The sequence below is a fragment of the Furipterus horrens genome, unplaced genomic scaffold (assembly GCF_987537825.1).
Source record: "Furipterus horrens unplaced genomic scaffold, mFurHor1.1.pri manual_scaffold_17, whole genome shotgun sequence".
Lineage (NCBI taxonomy): Eukaryota > Metazoa > Chordata > Mammalia > Chiroptera > Furipteridae > Furipterus > Furipterus horrens.
This window is the reverse complement of record NW_028327187.1, coordinates 113,428,749-113,446,615: the sequence shown is the minus strand read 5'-3', so window position 1 is coordinate 113,446,615 and position 17,867 is coordinate 113,428,749. Positions and strand designations below refer to the sequence as shown.

Here is a 17,867-nt window from a genome sequence, read left to right as displayed (position 1 = left end):
TATTTTCCCCTCTATCTTCTGACTTATGATTTATTCAGAGCTATAAATGTTTCCCTGTTAAAAGTTCTCCACTTCATTTATTACTATTATTTTATATACTATTCAAAACTATTTGGGTATCTAACATGTTCACAACACGATTGAATGCAGCAGGAAAACCAAAGATGAATATTTAAGTCCCTGTTCTGAAGGCACTTAGAATCAGGTAGTAGGTAGAAGTCAAATGTATGTCTAATTATTTAATAAGACAAAGATTGACCAATTTCCTGGGGGAGGCCTGCCAAAGTTGTGTGGTGCTCTCAAAGTTGAACAGAAGTTTGCTTGTGGCTAGAGAAATCTGTGAAGGGTTGTGGAAGGAGGGGTTGTGCAAGGTAGTCCTTGACGGATCAGGAGGATGTTAATTGCTGGAGGGTTGGGGAGGGGGGCCCCAGGCGGGGTAACAAGGTAGGAAGAGGCAGAAAGCAAGGGGGTAGGCAGGCAATCTACGTTGACCACAGTGTTGCCTATGTGTAGGGAACAGAGTAAGCTAAGGCTGAGAGAGGAGATGGAAGCCAGATCACGGTTGTGGTGCATGTCCCTTATTCAAGAGGCAATAGATTATTTAATGACTTCTATGCAAGGCATGGCATGATCAGAGCTATGCTTTTGGACTATCAGTTTAGCATCATGTCTGACAGCAGACTTCCTGGGATCAGAGTCTTTAAAGGGAATTCTTGTACAAATATTCTATTGAGGGATGCTCTCGGGAGACATCTGTAAGGCAGTTAGGGGACAGGAGAAGAAGCTAGTCAAAGATGTGATTCCAAGAGAAGTCTAGCTTCAGCCTGCTCCCACAGGAGCTGTGGCGTGTACCTTGCATCACAGAGTTTGTCCTGCCCGGGAACCAGGGGCTAGGCTGTTAGACCCCTCTGTTGTGCTCTGGTCACAAGCAGTGGCAGAAGAAAAGGGCAGGGCTTTGAGGAGAGCAAGGTGGTGTAATCTCCTAGATATCTATGGGCAAAATAGTTCCAATTAGCTAGATAAATATTTGCTCAGTTAATGAATCAGTGGTAAGAACAGGAATCAAATGTTGTGATTGGTTTGGGGACAAGAAAAAATAGAGATGTGTGAAATTTTGATTCCAGGTAACTGGGAGATGAATGGTGACATTGACAAAAACTGGAGTCTGGAATTGAAGGGGAAGGTGCTGGGGTCTTTAGGAACAGGCTTGCTCAGAGGTGGCTCTACCATGAGCCAGGGAATCAAATGGGCAGAGAAGTCAGGAACATTCCGGGACAACTACTGAGTCTTTCTTTTAACCATGGCTATTTCCTGAGCTCCTTCTAGATCCAAAAATTGCTGAGGACCCTTGATTTCCTACATGTCCCCCCATTCATTATTTTCTCTCTGTCTCTTTCTTCTCTTTGGGTTGTCTCATTTTCCTTTCTTTCTATCTGCTGCTTTTTCTTCCTGTCTCCTCCCTACGAGCTGGACTCAACCTTTCCATCATCTTTGGCTATGTTTTTCTTGCCTCTAACCCAATCAGTTGCACATCCTATCCTAGTTTCTCTTACCACTTCTTTCAGCAAACAAATATTTGCTGAGTGCTTCATTTGTGTCAGGGGTATGGGTACAGAAATTAAAAAACAAAACAAAACAGAAAAATCATGCCTTTATCATTCTGCTATCATCATCATCATCATCATCATCATCATCATCATCATCATCTTCATGCTTTCGTTCCTGTCTTTAGGGCTGGAGCTTCCCATCCTCCCTGCCTCCACTCTGCAGGTTGTTCTTTTTACTGATCATGCAGACCACTGAGAAGATTTTAATCATGCAAAAGGAGAGCAGGAGAGAAGATATGGAAGAGAAAAAAGGAGGCAAGCAACAAAAAGAAGGGAAGGGTCCTCAGCACTTGCCCCATGAGACTCTTCTGGCTGATCTATTATATTTTCATTAAATCTTTGTGTTGACATGCAGCACTAGCTGGCTGTGGTCTGGAAGGCTGTATCTTTCTTTCAATGCCACTGGAAGTGTGGTAGAGCTAAGCAATCAGCTTGCTCTCGTTGGCATACAGGCATGGCGAGGGATGATCTAGTTCACAAGGAAAACGCTTTCCAGTATGTTAATGGTGCCAACAGACCAGCGAAGGTGGTTGAGTTTGACATGCATGCATTTCACTGCACAACTTTTTCCGTTCTTTTCTCATCAAAACACCTTTTCTTCCCACAGCTACATGTGAACCTGGCTGCAAGTTCGGTGAGTGTGTGGGACCAGGCAAATGCAGATGCTTCCCAGGATACACCGGGAAGACCTGCAGTCAAGGTCAGTCAGACAGGCCAGGGTCGTAGTCCAGACCTACCCCAGACCTTTCACAAGCATTTCTGTCACTGCAGTGGGATTTGTGACGTGATGCAGTGCTCAAGATGTCACAGGTTTTAACTCCAATCTTCAAATGAAAGTGATTTCAGAACTAGATTTTCAGTCAGTCTCTTCTCCCAGAAAGATATAAAAGTCATTCTCATGCTTTGGTCAAGATGTCAGAGAAAAGGTCTTTCTTTTGCTCCAAACAAATTATTTTATTGTGTTTTCAAGCTAATGAATACATATTTTTCACTAAAAAGCCAACAGACAGACAGACAAAAAGAAAAGCAATGTAATTAAAAAGTGAGTGTCCACCCGCAGACCCTACTCTAGCCATAGTCTGCAGGTCTCACTGTTGTTCTCACGGGCGTCTCCCATATCAGCGCGTACAGAGCCGCCCCACACTGTGTCGGCCTGCACCTCGGCCCTAGTGGGAACGCTTTTATCATGTATGTAAAAACTGCTTTGTTAACCACGGTCATCTAAGCTCTCTCCAGCTATTCGCCGTTACAAACAACGCTAACGCAGACATCATTCTGCGCATGTCCTTGCCCCCGAGTATTTTCCTAGCATCGATTCTAAACCTGGAATTGTTGGAGTGGATAACATGCATATTTTAATTGTAATAGGCCATATTTTAAAAGGCAACTTGTGACTTTGGTCATAGGCTATTTATTTGAAGATATTGTAGAGTTTATTTATCATACTCAGAACAGTAGTTCTCAATCTGGGTAATATCGTCCCCCAGGAAGAAGTGCCAAATAAAATACAGATACCTATAGTAGGATTTAAATATCAGATGAACAAGAAATAAGTTTATAGTGTACATGTGTTCCAAATATTGAGTGGGATATATATATATGCATATATACTAAAAAAGTGTTAGTCACTTATCTGAAATTGAAATTTAACTGGACATCCTGTATTTTTATTTGCTAAATCTGGGAACCTTATTCCAGGGGACATCTGAACACATGTAGTGGGTGGAGACCAGGGATGTGGCTAAAGCATCGTAGAGTGTGCAACACAGCCCTACAACAAAGAATAATCTGACTTAAATGTCAACAGTGCTAAGGGGAGAAACCCTGGCATGAAGAAACCTGCAATAACTCAGAAAGTGTCCCCTGTTCTATAATGCAGTTGAGCAAAGAGCAGTGAATCAAGGTCAGCTGCCCTTAAGAACAGGGCTGCCACCCGGGCTGGTGTGGCTCAGTGGATTGTCAGCCTGCGAACCAAAAGGTTGCTGGTTCAATTTCCAGTCAGGGCACATGTGTGCATTGCAGGCCAGGTCCCTGATTGGGGGCGTGCAAGAGGCAACTGATTGATTTATCCCTCGCACATAGATGTTTCTCTCCCTTTCTTTCTCCCTCCCTTCCCCTCTCTCTAAAACTAAATAAGTAAAAATATTTTTAAGAGAATAAAGCTGCCAGTGTTCTTGAAGGGAGAATGAAGTTCCCGAACAGGGCAGGCACCCACTCCCCTCGCCATGCCCCGCCCTTGCTGCCAAGCCAGGGCTTAGATGTATACACTGAAATAGCCTTTCTTTGAGCTTCAGCCCTGCAGCTTCAGAGATGTGTCTGTGACTCTCTTATGTCCTACCACAAGCATAGAGGCCAGCACCCTAAGGTGCTTCCTAGGACTGCCTCCAGTTGCTTGAGAAAGGCGCATCAAGAATCACACTTGTTAAGTAATAATTCAGCTGTATCCCTTACCAGGGTCTTCACACCAGGAAACCTCCTTTTCCATATGTCTTGGATTCTGTACCAAGATGCCTTTTTAAGAGATTTGGAATACAGGAGATGTTTTCCATGCTGGTTTTCAAGGCTCAGTAAAATATTAAGATTGAGGGAGTTGTCCAGTTGGCTCAGATTTGGGACTGTCTGTCTTCTCCCCACAGCCTCCCTGTCCCGGGACAGCCTGATCAAAGTCTGTGTATTTATCCATTAATGGCAACAGGCCTCGGCCCGCCACTGATGGCTTTCCCAAAAATGCTTCTTCCAAGAGACGAGAGCATCACCTCTGAGTTAGGGCCAAAGGATGGGTATTCCTGGATTTCCCGTTGTGTCCAATCAGCATTCTTCAGCTCCCCCTTTTGAAGCAGTTAGGGTCCATGCGAGAGATGGCAGGGTGCAGGGGACAGGCAGTGGACAAGGGGCTTTCAAACGTCCAACTAGCCCATATAAGGTTCTTTTCAGAGGTGAGAGCAGCTACTTCCTTATTTTCCACAATGCACTTTGCCTTCTGCCATGCTGAATTTCTCCCCCATGACGAACATGGTAGTTTTCTCCTTTCTATATCTTCCTTGATATCCTTGGTGTTTCTTTGCTTGGATGATCTGTCTATTGTTGATAATGGAGTGTTGAAGTCCCCTACTATGAGTGTGTTGTTGTTAATATCCTTCTTGTGGTCTTCTAGTATTTGCTTTATGTATTTGGGTGCTCCTATGTTGGGTGCATATATGTTTGGGGTTAAGGCATGAGGCACCCACGTGATAGCATTTCCAAACACAGGCTTCTGTACCCACAATCACTTCCTAAGTTTTGTTTTCCTTCTGTACCATTTTTTATTGTAATAGGTTATTCATTGTTTTTTTTTTTCAGATTTAATGTGTTTTATTGATTAAAATATTACATTTGTGCCAATTTCCCTTCCCTCTGCTCCCCTCCACCCGGTGGCCCCCCTCCCTCCAGTTGTCCCCCCCTTTTAGATTATGTCCATTAGTTGTGCATACAGTTCCTCCCAACCTCTCTCCGTCTATTCCATTCCCTCCTACCTTGATCCCCAATTCCTATATCATCTCCCTCCCTCTCCCCACTCCCCCTCCCTGTTGACCTCCCCCCAATATGCTTCCCGTACCCACAGTTCCTTTTCCACTCTTGTTGCCTGTTTAGTTTGCCTTTGTTTCTTCTCCCTAGCTTCTGTTTTTTTTTAAACCAGTCCCTTTAACATCTCATATTGTTAATGTTCAAATTTTGTTTAGTGAACACTGAAAGGCACAGAGAAGAAGGTCACCCTCGGTCTCAGCTCCTGGAGATAACCATTATTAGCATTTAGAGCGTAGCCTCCCAGGCCTCTTTTTATCCTCACCTGAGGACATGCTTATTGATTTTAGAGGGGAGGGGAGGGAGGGAGAGAGGGACAGAAGCATTGATGTGAAAAGCATCGATCAGTTGCCTCTCATACGCCCCCAACCTGCAGGACACTGAACCTGCAACCCAGGCGTGTGCCCTGACTGGGAATCGAATCCACGACTTTTCATTTTACAGGATGACACGGCAACCAACGGAGCCACACCTGCCAGGGCCCATACCTTTTTTCCTATGCATTTTTATTTTATTTTATTTTTTACACATTTGGCATTGATCTGTATAGGTGGTCTTAAAATGTTCTGTTCTCATTTAACAATATCCTCTGAACATCTTTACGTGGGATTAATATAATATTGTCCTAAGGCCTGACCACCAGTAGCTGCCAGTGCAGGGCCTCCCACAATAACAACTGAAAGGAGGCTTTGCTGTGGGCATCTGTCATAGGCTGCTTGGGATAGCATTAAAAGTAGTATTATCTAAAATGTATGTTTCTAACTTTTTATTCACGTAGTGTACACACCGAATTGTGCATATATCAAAAATATACAGCTCAATGAATTTTCAAAAATGCCCACGAGACTGCTATTCAGATCAAGAAACAGAAACTTCATTGACTACCCAAAGACTCCTCCCACTCCTGTCCAGTCAATTGTCCCCCACAACAAGGAACCATATCTTGACCTCTCACACAATAGATTAGTTATGCCTGTTTTTTAATGTACACATTGTATTTAGCTTCTCCTACTCAATAGCATGTTCGTGAGCTTCATCCCTGTACCTGTAGCTATAGTTTGTCCACTCTCATTGCTGTATAGTATTCCAACACATGAGTACACAGGTTGGAATCCAACCTTCTGTTGGGAGTTTCCGGGCGAGCAATAATCCATGCTTTTGTTCGGTAGACAGCTGGGAGTGGAATTGCTAGGTCATAGGTATGTTCTCTTATGTAGACTTAGTAGATTCCACCAAACAGTTTTCCCAAGTGGTTGTACCCATTTATATTCCCTCCAACAGTGTACCGTCATTCCGTTTGCTCCACATCCTCACCAACCCTTTACCGAGGTCAGAGAAGAGGCCAGTCATTGTCCTGTGCCCCTGACCCCATGAGTGGGGTCCGGGGAGGCCAACCTAGTTCCACGCCTGGATGTTTCCTGATTCGGGTAACCTTTCTTGTGTTCTCACTGCCCCCTGCAGATGTGAACGAGTGTGGAGAGAAACCCCGGCCATGCCAACACAGATGTGTGAACACACAAGGAAGCTACAAGTGCTTTTGCCTCAGTGGCCACATGCTCATGCCAGATGCTACATGTGCCAGTAAGTGCCAACAGCCAGGCTGCTGTCAGTCAACCTTTGCAGCTTGACTTTTACCATTTGATGCCCGGGGGGAAGTTGACTTGAGTGATTAAAAAAAAAAAATCTCTTGGCCTGGTTGGTGTGGCTCAGTGGATTGAGAGCTGGCCTGCAAACCAGAGGGTTGCCAGTTCGATTCCCAGTCAGGGCACGTGACTGGGTTGCGGGCCAGGACCCCAGTTGGGGGAGCATGAGAGGCAACCACACATTGATGCTTCTCTCCCTCTATTTTTCCCTCTCTTCCCTGTTCTCTAAAAATAAATAAAATCTTTAAAAACTAAATAAATAAATAAACTCTAGCATCACCCCAGGCTAAAACATCTTTGCACACTTACAAAAAAATGTGGTAAAATACATATAACACGGAATTCACCATGTTAACCATTTTAAAGTATAAAGTTCAGTGGCACTTTATACATTCACAGTGTTGTATAATTATCACCACTAATTCCAGAACATCTTCACCGCAAAAGGAGCTATCCCCATTAGCAGCCACACCCCTACTCCTCTGGAGGTGATGCATCTGCTCTCTGTCTCTATGGATGTGGCTATTCTGGACATTTACTTTTTAATGAAAGGACTAGCTGAAGGAAAAAATAAATTCTGTGTCTACATATATGCAGGGATGTATTGGGCTTCTTTACCAAAATAAGCATGTAGAATAAAATAGGCATGTTGTTGAAGGAAGGTGATAAATGTAAATTCCATCTTGGGACATCAATCCCACTACCTACGTTTCTCACGCCCTTTACCCCAGGCTCAGCGATTAGGGACTCCTGTTGCAAACACACTCTGATTCACATTCCCGAAAAGAAAAGCCCTTCTGTGATAGAGAGAAACCCATGTCCTGTGGGAGGGTGAGAGTCTACATCCATTCATTTATAGAGAAGGAAGGCTTTTCAGGTTTGATGTTGCAGCTAAGAGGTAAACCCCTCCTCCCTGCCTGCCTCCCCTGCTCTCTCCCCTCTCCCCGTCTCCCTTTCCACTGCCCTGCAGCCCCCAACAAGCCTGGAGCCTGTGTCTTCTACCCACAGCCTAGGGTTGCAGAGTCTCATGGATTTTCCAGCCCATCCCGGGCTTTCCTGCCGATGTAAAATCTTGGCTAATGCTCAGGTCACTGCTCCCCTGGCTCATCTTGGTGCTGTCTCTCCTTGGCAAAGTGCCCCAGCACCACCAGTCATCTAGATTCTTTATTAGCAAGCAAACTGAAGAGATAAAGCAGGCATTCAAAGAGGCTTGAAAAAATCCTTACTATTATAAATTAAACAGAAACCCACAAGAGGCAAATACATAGCAAAATGAGTTCTTATACGGTGAACACCCATGTAACTAGTACCCAAGAGAACTTTGCCAGAACCCCTCACCCTCACCCTCACCAGGCTTTTATAGTCATCACTTAACATTTTTGAGAAGATATATGCTAATGGATGTTTCTAAAACATTCCGTGAAAGTGCAGTCCATGCCAAAAGAGATATCTTTCTCCAAATGGAAAGATAGAATTAGGTAATTTTAAAGATTAATTTTCAAAGAAGACAACTAAAGAGAAGGAAGAATAAGCTAGAACTATAACCATCGGCAGATGTTTGTTACATTACATTGGCCTGTTCTTAGCTCTATATGCTCTTCGTCTATTTCTGTATATGTAAGGGTGGCCTGGGCCTGCCTGTTTACAGCTCAGTGCCCAGGTAGCCCTGGACTTCTCTCCTGAATGCTGATTTTATTTCACCTGTCCCTCTGCAGTGTCTTTTGTTCACTGGGTGACTGGCACATTACGGATGGGGTAGGTGAAGGGAACATATTCACCATGCTCCCCTGTTGGAGAAGCATGTGATCCACGCATACTGGACTCCTGCTGCGAAAATGCATTTTTTGTGCGATAAGTTATATTTAGCAATGAGTGACGGAAAAATCCAGCTAAATCATCTCCTTTCCCACAAAAAGATGGAGGCAGGCAGTTCCACAACAGCTCAGCAAGGACTCAGGCTCTGCCATCCCCTAGATGTTGATTTCATTCTCGCGCTTGTTGCCTCCGAGTCACTATATGGCTGCCACAGCTCCAGATATCACACTTACATTTAAGGCAGGCAAGACCAAGGGGGAAGGGAGTGATGCCGACGAATGGACACCTCTTTCATGAGCATCCCTTTTACCATGCAGCAGCATCTTTCTGAGAGGTCCCTCTCCCTCCAGCAGACTCGTCTATATATTTCTTTGGCCACAACTGGGTCACATGGACACCCCTTGTTGCTGCAAGAACAACGGGGGGAAATACAAGTAAATGCATTTTCAGCCTCAATGACGACAATAGCAAGAGAAAAGGGGGTCTGGAAAGGCTTTATGGCAGCCAATCAGTTGTATCTGCCACATGTTTTAAAACTGGCACCTAAAAGGCCAAGTCTCGTGACTTGAGTGACTCTCATTGAGGCTAGACATGCATGGAGAGATCTCGAGAATGAATTCTTTTACCCTAATTACTCAGATCAATCACCTGCATCAGAAGTTGCATTTCAACCCTATAGCCAGGTGACATAAAGGAGTGCTTAGAGCTTATATAGGAGGAGAGACAGATGCAGTCTGGTAACTGAGGGGTGCGTGCCCTACCTAAAGCCAGTCAAGCTCAATGCACTGGCCAACAAAACTGACCATGGAGTCCTGACTGGTGTGGCTCAGTGGGTTGAGCATCATCCTGCCAGTTCAATTCCCAGTCAGGGCACAAGACTGGATTGTGGACCAGGTCCCCGGTTGGGGTGTGCAAGAGGCAACCAATTGATGTGTCTCTTGTACATTCATGTTTCTCTCCCTTTCTTTCTCCTTCCCTTCCCCTCTCTCTACAAATAAATATATAAAATCTTAGAAAAAGAAATTGACCATGGAGCCACCGAGGCACCACCGTGCCCAGATTCCATTTGACTCTCGGTGAAGTTAATCCTATAATTCCATTCCACGTGTTATACTTGACATCCTTCCCTACTTTTTCAGGCTCTAGGATGTGCACCATGACAAACTGCCAGTACGGCTGTGAAGACACAGAGGAAGGGCCGCGCTGCCTGTGTCCGTCCTCGGGACTCCACCTGGCCCCAGATGGAAGAGTTTGCATTGGTAGAGCAGCAGGATTGCCCCCACATCCCGTCCCCTTCCCTTGACTGCTCCCTTTACTTATTTCCCCCTTTTTCCTTTATCACAACCTGCTGGGTGACTAGACACCATAAGCTCCTAAAAGTACATATTGATGTCCGTTTCTGAGACAACATTGTTACCCACGTATGCTCTAGACACACTTTAGAATGCTAGGAAGAATACTTCTCCGTTATTTTGGGGTTGCCTAATGTCATAGTGGAAAAAGAATAAAAATGATTTTATTTTAGTATCTTTACCCTGCACATGTTTTTTTCAGCCACCAAACTGTATACTCTCATAGTACTGTACTTAATTATATTGCACCAAATATACACAATATTTAGAGCAAGGAGTATACAGCATTAGTAAGCAATGTCCAACCAAATCAGAATGTTGAAAGAGTTCTTAATCTTTTTATTTAAATAAGGCAATATCAGTATGATTTCATATTCTTTCTTCCTTACCACAGTAGAAATATTTTTTACTCAAGGTGCTGGATGTTTATTAATCCTAGATGTATGTAATTTGATAAACTACATTTAGAAAGCTCAGTCAAATAGGTACTGAATCAGTTAAACACTTTTTAAAAAATCATATAAGTTAAAATTTTGGCTCTGCTCTTTGAGAGTAATCAAAGATGTATTTAGAATCACAGATCTAAGCTCTGGCTGCTGTGGCTCAGTGGACTGAGCGTCGGCCTGCAAGCCAAGCGTCGCTGGTTCGATTCCCAGTCAGGGCACATGACTAGGTTGCACGTCAGGTCCCCAGTTGGTGGCGTGAGTGAGAGGCAACCACGCAGTGATGTTTCTCTCCCTCTCTTTCTCCTTTCCCCTCTCTCTAAAAATAAATAAATAATTTTTTTAAAAAAAGAATCACAGATGTAGTTCTCTGTAGTCCAACAAGATTTCTATGACAAGGCTTATTCCTGACCAAGGCTAATCCACATTTTCACCCATCTCTTTGATTGGTGTGGTGCCATTTTTCATGGGGGAAGAGGCTATGCAGGAGAGGGATCATGGAAAAATAATTTTTGTCGATGCGTCACTTATTTATTAATTATTTTAAGAATGCAAAGGCAACTATAATCCATCACTAACTTGTATGTTTAACCACAGTTCTAAAATAATGACATTATATCTATTTGATTTGCTATCTGAAAGGAAAAGCAAAGCCTGAACCTTAATAGTTCGCTGAACAAAGCTGTCAGCCCCTCTGGAACATGACTGTCAGTAGGAGAAAGGGCTGGAAGCCTATTGTCTGCTAAAGTTGCATTATTACATCATTACCCTTGACCTAAAATTTATGTATAAGGTACATGCTTCAGAAAGCATATTTCTGTGATTCGGGTCCATACTGTAGGCCTCGAAGGAGCCTGCTAATGAAGTAATTCTTTTGCAAAATGCAAAATTGAAATGTTGATGTATTCAGTGTGCTTCAAGTGCAGCTATCTGACTTTGTTTTCAAAAATTCTCTGTGCTTTGCAGTGTACAGAGTTGGAAAAAAAATAATAATTCGCTCAGCAAACATGTAACGTGTGTGTGCGTGCGCGTGCGTGCGTATTTCAGAGGGCGAGTGCTTTCCTTCCTCTTACTGACGCCTGGCTCTCTGCCCTAGATATCGATGAGTGTGCCTCTGACAAAGCTGTCTGCCCCTACAATCGAAGGTGTGTGAACACATTTGGAAGCTACTACTGCAAATGTCATGTTGGTTTCGAACTAAAATATATCGGTGGCCGATATGACTGTGTAGGTAAGCTTTGGTGGCACTTTTTTCTTTTTCCCTGTACCCAGCTATTTCAATTCAGTCTATCAATTGAACAATCAACAGTACCAACCAGCTTAACAACACAGAAAAGGTTGCATTTTTTTTTTTTAATGTTTCCGGCATTTAGGGAATTCTGATGACATGAATTATACGAAGCCAGGCCAGTAAAGACTTAAATTAAGAAACTTCAGTCTATATAAATCTGTTATGGGGACAAATATTTTGAAGTGTTTTGTGGCCTTTTAAAAAAAGTTGGTTAGTTTTGTTTTTAATTTTTGATTCTTTGTCCAGGTACATATGTAAAAATGGGAACAATAGAGCAGCTTTTATATTTGATAACAGGAAGAATAACAAGACCTATTTAATCTTGATCTCAGTGATCTGTTCATGAGAGTTTCCAGCAGGGGTGGCTTTAGAAAAATGGCTGAAGGAGAGGAAGGCACATGCTCTTTTCCCCTTTTTCAGCCCTTTCAAGGTTTAAGCTCCGCATCCCCTAAAATGTTCCCTTCCCAGGGTTCCCGAAACCACTGTGCTGAGATTCTGGAGTCAGTCAGCTGTGGGCTGGATCTGTGTGAGATAAAATACTTATCCCCTACCTGGCTGCTGTGGCTCAGTGGATTGAGCGTCAGCCTGCAAGCCAACTGTTGCTGGTTCGATTCCCAGTCAGTGCGCATGCCTGGGTTGTAGGCCAGTTCCCCAGTTGGGGGCACGAGTGAGAGGCAACCACACAGTGATGTTTCTCTCCCTCTCTTTCTCCTTTCCCCTCTTTCTAAAAATAAACAAAGAAAGAAAGAAAGAAAGAAAGAAATACTTATCCCTTAGTGAAAGGATTCCAAATATCAATGAGCATGTGCAGTGGGGCAAGTGCAGAACCCTTGGGTGCCCTCCCATCACTCTGATATGATGTGGGACGGAGCCTGTCCTACAGCGAAGAGGAGTTTGGGCTCCCTGTAGACTCCCACTCACATAATGTGTGCGGCAAACGTGCACATGACACAGAAAGCTAATAGCTGGGAGAAAAGTCGGGTTTCATTCAACCCTGCACTCGGAGTGTCCCAAGACACTAACCGCATAATCCTGTTGGGGGCAGCACCCAGTGCCTGGGTTTTGAACTTGTGAAGCTTCCACAACTCTTCCCTTGAAAGTCCTCAAATACAAATGCCGCCCTAGACAAGCTGGAAAAGTCCCCATTTCTCATGGGCGTGGCCCCCACACCCTACCGCAGACCCATACAGCTCCGTTGTCAGTCAGGCCATGTCGCAGAGCATGATACTGTTCCCTGATACCTGCAGGGAGGTTCCACAGGGCAGGGGGTGAAGTCACATGGAGAGCTTTCAAAGCAAACAAATCTATGTGATTTACAAGTCCCCGAGACCAGCATCTGAGCTCCCTTTGTGGCAAAATTAAAAGCAATAGGTTATTTTGTGAGCATACATCTCCTAAAGCAGAGTGTGAAAGTGGGACAGACAGAGGCCCGATGCGCTCCGCCCCTGGGTGGAATCTGGAGAGCTTTCCCTGCTCTAAGTCCAGCCGATGAGCTCGACCAGCCTGCCCTTGCTCCCGGTAATCTTTGAACAAAAGGCCTACATATTCACATGATGTCAGTGGTTCCTAGCCTGACTTGTCCTCTGTCAGTTAGGTGTCCCAAGCCCTTCCATGCATAGAATTTACGTCCTTGTATTGTGGTTTAGTTCTAAGTTAGACAGATGAAGCCGTTAAGAAAACAACCTGAACACCTTACAGATGTCAGCAGTATTGATAAGCAGATGGGGCTGGCGAGCTACAGACACTCCCCACCTACCCGGCACCAAGCAAGCTGGGGCTCTGGACCAAGGCACCAGGGGTTATGCGCGCCTCTCAGTTCCGCAGCCACGCTTGATTTGTTGCTGGTTGGCTCAAGTGTAAGGGCTGGTAGCCTTTCAGCGTGCCCTGTTACCACAAGTTTGTTCACAGGATGTTCACATTTTTAGATATAAATGAATGTCTTGTGAATACCCATACGTGCAGCCTCTACGCCAACTGCCTCAATACCCAAGGATCCTTCAAGTGCAAGTGCAAGCAGGGATATAAAGGCAGTGGACTTCAGTGTTCTGGTAAGTAGCATTTAGTCGTGGTGTCTTAGCTATCCCACATAAGGCATCCACTCCCTTCATCCTTCCTCCCTTCATCGGTACTGCCCCACCCACTCCGGTGTGGCTCTGCCTGCAGTGTTTGAAAACTTAACTCTACTTCAGTCCTCTCTTCTCTGCTAATCAAACCACATCTCCAATGCTCCAATACTGAAGTTGTAGGCGCTCAGTTTAAAGAATAGCAAGGGTTCTAGATGTTTTTCTGGTCACAGCATACTTTCAAATACTGAAAATAAAATTGAAAGACAAATGACAGTGAGTAAACGTATCTGTCAGAATAGGCTATGTTATGGTGCAGTAACAAGCAGTCCTGGAAATGTCAGTGGCTTAGGACCATGAAAGTTTTTTAACCATGTGAATGAGGACTTTTTTCCTGAATGTGCAACCAAAACAAAGTATGATAAAGCCAATGCCACTTCATCACTCATCCTCAAACCAGGATTCACATTTTTAGTGCGTAGCAAAGAGTCCCATTGTTCTTGCTTGTGAATTCCCTAATGCTTAGGTGGTAAAATATTAAATTTATAAACCAAGTGTGTAACAATAGAATATCACTCCCTTGACCAAAAGCGTCTCACAGTGTTTTAACTCATGCAGGTTTTTCCCTCTGTTCGTGTTCTTTTTGGCTCGTTGGGTGACTAGAATTGTTTTCTGCCCTGACCCTACTCCCTCATGTAGCCTGTTAGCAGAGTTCCTATGTGTTCCAATAAGTATGGCTGCAAGCTGTATCTTGACTTGTATCACAGCCCATGCCCCCATCTGGCCAATGCTCCTGGTGATACAACAGAGTGGCCACTTGGTGATGGCGAAGAGAAACTGTCCATACCCCAAGAGGCACTGAGTAGCACACCTGTAACCGTTTCACAGTGCCCCCATGGGTACTGTGCCCATCTGAAGGTCAGGGGAATGAGTACTGATGTGTTACTTGTATTAGCAGTACTTGGTTTCGAACCTGTAACTAGAGGCTGTCACATTGAAAAGGGACATTTCATTGAAAAGGGAAACATAGCTCATTTTATAACAGCCTTGGATTGATTTCAAAGTAAAAGCAATGTATTAATTAAGAGCATGTATATTATTCAAAGCATTTGTTTTTCCTTTTCATTGCCCAAAATATTGTGGATGTCTCCTTGTTTATTTGTCTACCACTTATGTACATATTGAATCAGACAAATGATAGAGAAGGAATTTAGCAAGAGAAGAGATTAAAACATTGCCAAGCAAAATGTTATTTCCAGTTTCTTTTATAGTATTCTTTTTCGGGCCTGAAATGGAAATCTATACCCTTATTTAATTTCCCTCTAAACTATATCCAATTAGTAGAATTGAATAAATTGGTTCAGGTGTTATTAGACCCCTCCTTGCTTAGTTTTAGACTAGAACATGCCTAGATATTTTACAAAATGACAGTATATTTGATTTTAAAGATCAGTGTTTTTAATTTTTTTAAATTACTTTTTTCCCCACCAGCTGGATATTCTTAATTACCATGAGCAGATCCCTGGAAAGGGGGACACGTACCTTTGGATTCTAGATCTCAAGAAATCTGAGCCAGTCTAGAAAAAAATAACCCTCAACCCTAAAGCAGGAATAAACCTGTCATGGTAATATAACTGGAGAAATGTCATTCGTCTGCTTCACCCTCAAATCCTAGCTCTGTTCCTGGGTATCTGAGTGACTTTGGGCAAGTCACTTAACATGACCCCATTGTTCCACCTATAAAACAAAAGTGTTGGGCTAAATGGCCTTGTTTCTACCTCCTGAGTTCTTCTACACTAACATTCCCCCCCCACAAGGGTCATTGATCCACTGAGGGTAGGAGGGATCAACCTAGAGGTGCATTTTTAAAGCAACTTCATTTAGTGGTGAGAAATAGGAAATGCATGTAAAACAGTACATATAGAAGGCTCTTTATAAGTATTCAATAAATAAAATTATTTCCCTTTAGGTAGTAGTGGATTGAGATAAGAAATTCAAGGCGGAGAGAGAATAGGGAAGGAAAATTGGGTATGTACACATTAACCCATAACTCACCATTTTGTAGGTCACGAATGGCCCATTATTGACAATTTATATGGGTCAGCCTAATGCTATGGCTGTAATTTTTGAACAGCAAATGTGGACAAATCTGTAGGGCTACCTGGACAGCACCAGCTTTGGAGAATACGTGTGTGAAAGTGGAAGTATTAGAGGACTGGGAAAATCCATCACCTTAGAACCTGTAGCTCGACTTGGTAGGAGCAGGTATTTCATCACCATACTCTCTGAAGCAAAACAAAAGCATGTCCTCTAAGGAAAGGTAATTCATGTACTACCATAACATTGGAACTGCTTAAAACAGATGCAAATATAGTTCTTCTGAAAATATCAGATGGTAGAGCCTCATGTGAGTTGTTGCTGGAAACATTCATTTCCTGCCCTAACAGTTTAAATGCTCTATTTTTTGTGTTATCTAATTATTGGCCACGGGGGAACTTCTCCCCTGCGATTGTTTGTTTTAGTTATCCCTGAAAAGTCTGCAAAAGAAGTCCTCAGAGCACCTGGTACCATCAAAGACAGAATCAAGAAGTTGCTTGCTCACAAAAACAGCATGAAAAAGAAGGTGAAAATAAAAAACATCACCGTAGAACCTGCTGCGACTCCTGCCCCTCAGGATAACCTGTGGCCCTTCAACTCTGAAGACAGTGTTTCCAGAGATGGAAACCCAAATGGAGCGAAAAAGGAGACTGAGGGGAGAAAGAAAGAAGGGCTGGGGGAAGAGAAAAGAGATGAGATAGCCTTGAAGAACCACGTGGAGCAGGAGCAAAGCCTTCGAGGAGATGTGTTTGGTGGGTATCATTCTTGTTACTGTGTACATTTTATGAAAAATGAATTGTGGTTTCTCTGGGAAATTCAAGCAGAAAAGACAGTTTCACCCCTTAACTAAAGCGGGTTGAACTTGAAGTCCTAAGAAGCGGGGTTCTCTATAAGGCCTGGAAATGAACGTCTTTCATAGGTACGAAATCAAATTCGCTCCTATGGGAAACAAAGAGCGTAGGTCCTTTCCCCCTACCTGTGGGCAGGGGTTCCTGTTTGACCCAGACCTTGTCCTTCCACTCCCAGCAAGGTCGGCCTACTTGTCCCACAACCACAGTTGTCTGGCTGGCCGCCCAGATCTCTACCCCCAAACCAAAGAGACCCTTACCAAACGGATCTGCCAAACTCGACATTTTTCCTTCTTGAAGGTACCTTCCAGGGGCCCATTGAATGAAAGGAGAATTTCACAGTCATGTGGTTATGATTTTAAAGGCCAAAGCAGACAATCGTAGGGAAGAAAGTTCTATAGTAGAGCTTAAGCTTCTGTTTTCCCCATGAACTGGGTGGCTGCACACCCACCATAAATCACAGCCCCTCCAAGACAGTTTCTCACCCACCCTGAACCCCTCACCCTGAGACTTTCCATCTCACTCTCACTGGGCAGCTGTTGCTCCCTCTATGTCTTGCCTCATCTGTTCTTGGCTCCTATGCCTGTTGGATTTAACCACGTGAGAAATAGACCCAGGCCCACCCGTCCAAGCGCTAGTGTGCCAATGCCATCATCTCCAACACCTGGTGAGAAGGGACGGGTTACTAGTGTACAGTAGTCCCTCTCTATATCATGGTTCACTTATCGCGGCCTCACTGTATCGCAGGATTTTTAAAAATATTATATTTAATTATTTATCGCGGATTTTTTGCTATATCATGGGATTTTGCGGTACTGTATACATATGTTGTTAAAGTGACATAGGTTTAAGAGTGTAGAATATGTTTAAGAACATAAGCAGTGTTTATACAAGTGTGGGAAAGGTTAATAAGGGAGTGGGAAAGGTTAATAAGGGACTGGGAATGGTTTGTAAGTGTGTGGGAAGGGTTTATAAAGCCTTAATATAGATATAAATACTAAAATAAATGTAAGGTTCCTACTTCGCGGATTTTCACCTGTCACGGGGACATCTAGAATGTAATACCTGTGATAAGTGAGGGAATGCTGTAGATACTCAGGTCAGCTGGGGGATCTTTGGAAAAAGATGTTCTGGAGGAGGCAGCTGG

At 43.7% G+C, this 17,867-nt stretch overlaps 1 protein-coding gene across 1 annotated transcript in view; it reads left to right on the top strand.

Moving 5' to 3' along the window:
• EGFL6 (EGF like domain multiple 6) overlaps positions 1-17,867 on the top strand; it is a 46,927-nt gene that overhangs the window by 18,353 nt on the left and 10,707 nt on the right. Inside the window, exons 3-8 of the mRNA XM_090264563.1 lie at positions 2,215-2,307; positions 6,630-6,749; positions 9,766-9,885; positions 11,518-11,652; positions 13,638-13,760; positions 16,298-16,624. Of these exons, the coding sequence (XP_090120689.1) occupies positions 2,215-2,307; positions 6,630-6,749; positions 9,766-9,885; positions 11,518-11,652; positions 13,638-13,760; positions 16,298-16,624 (918 nt within the window). The remainder of the gene's footprint in view (positions 1-2,214; positions 2,308-6,629; positions 6,750-9,765; positions 9,886-11,517; positions 11,653-13,637; positions 13,761-16,297; positions 16,625-17,867) is intronic.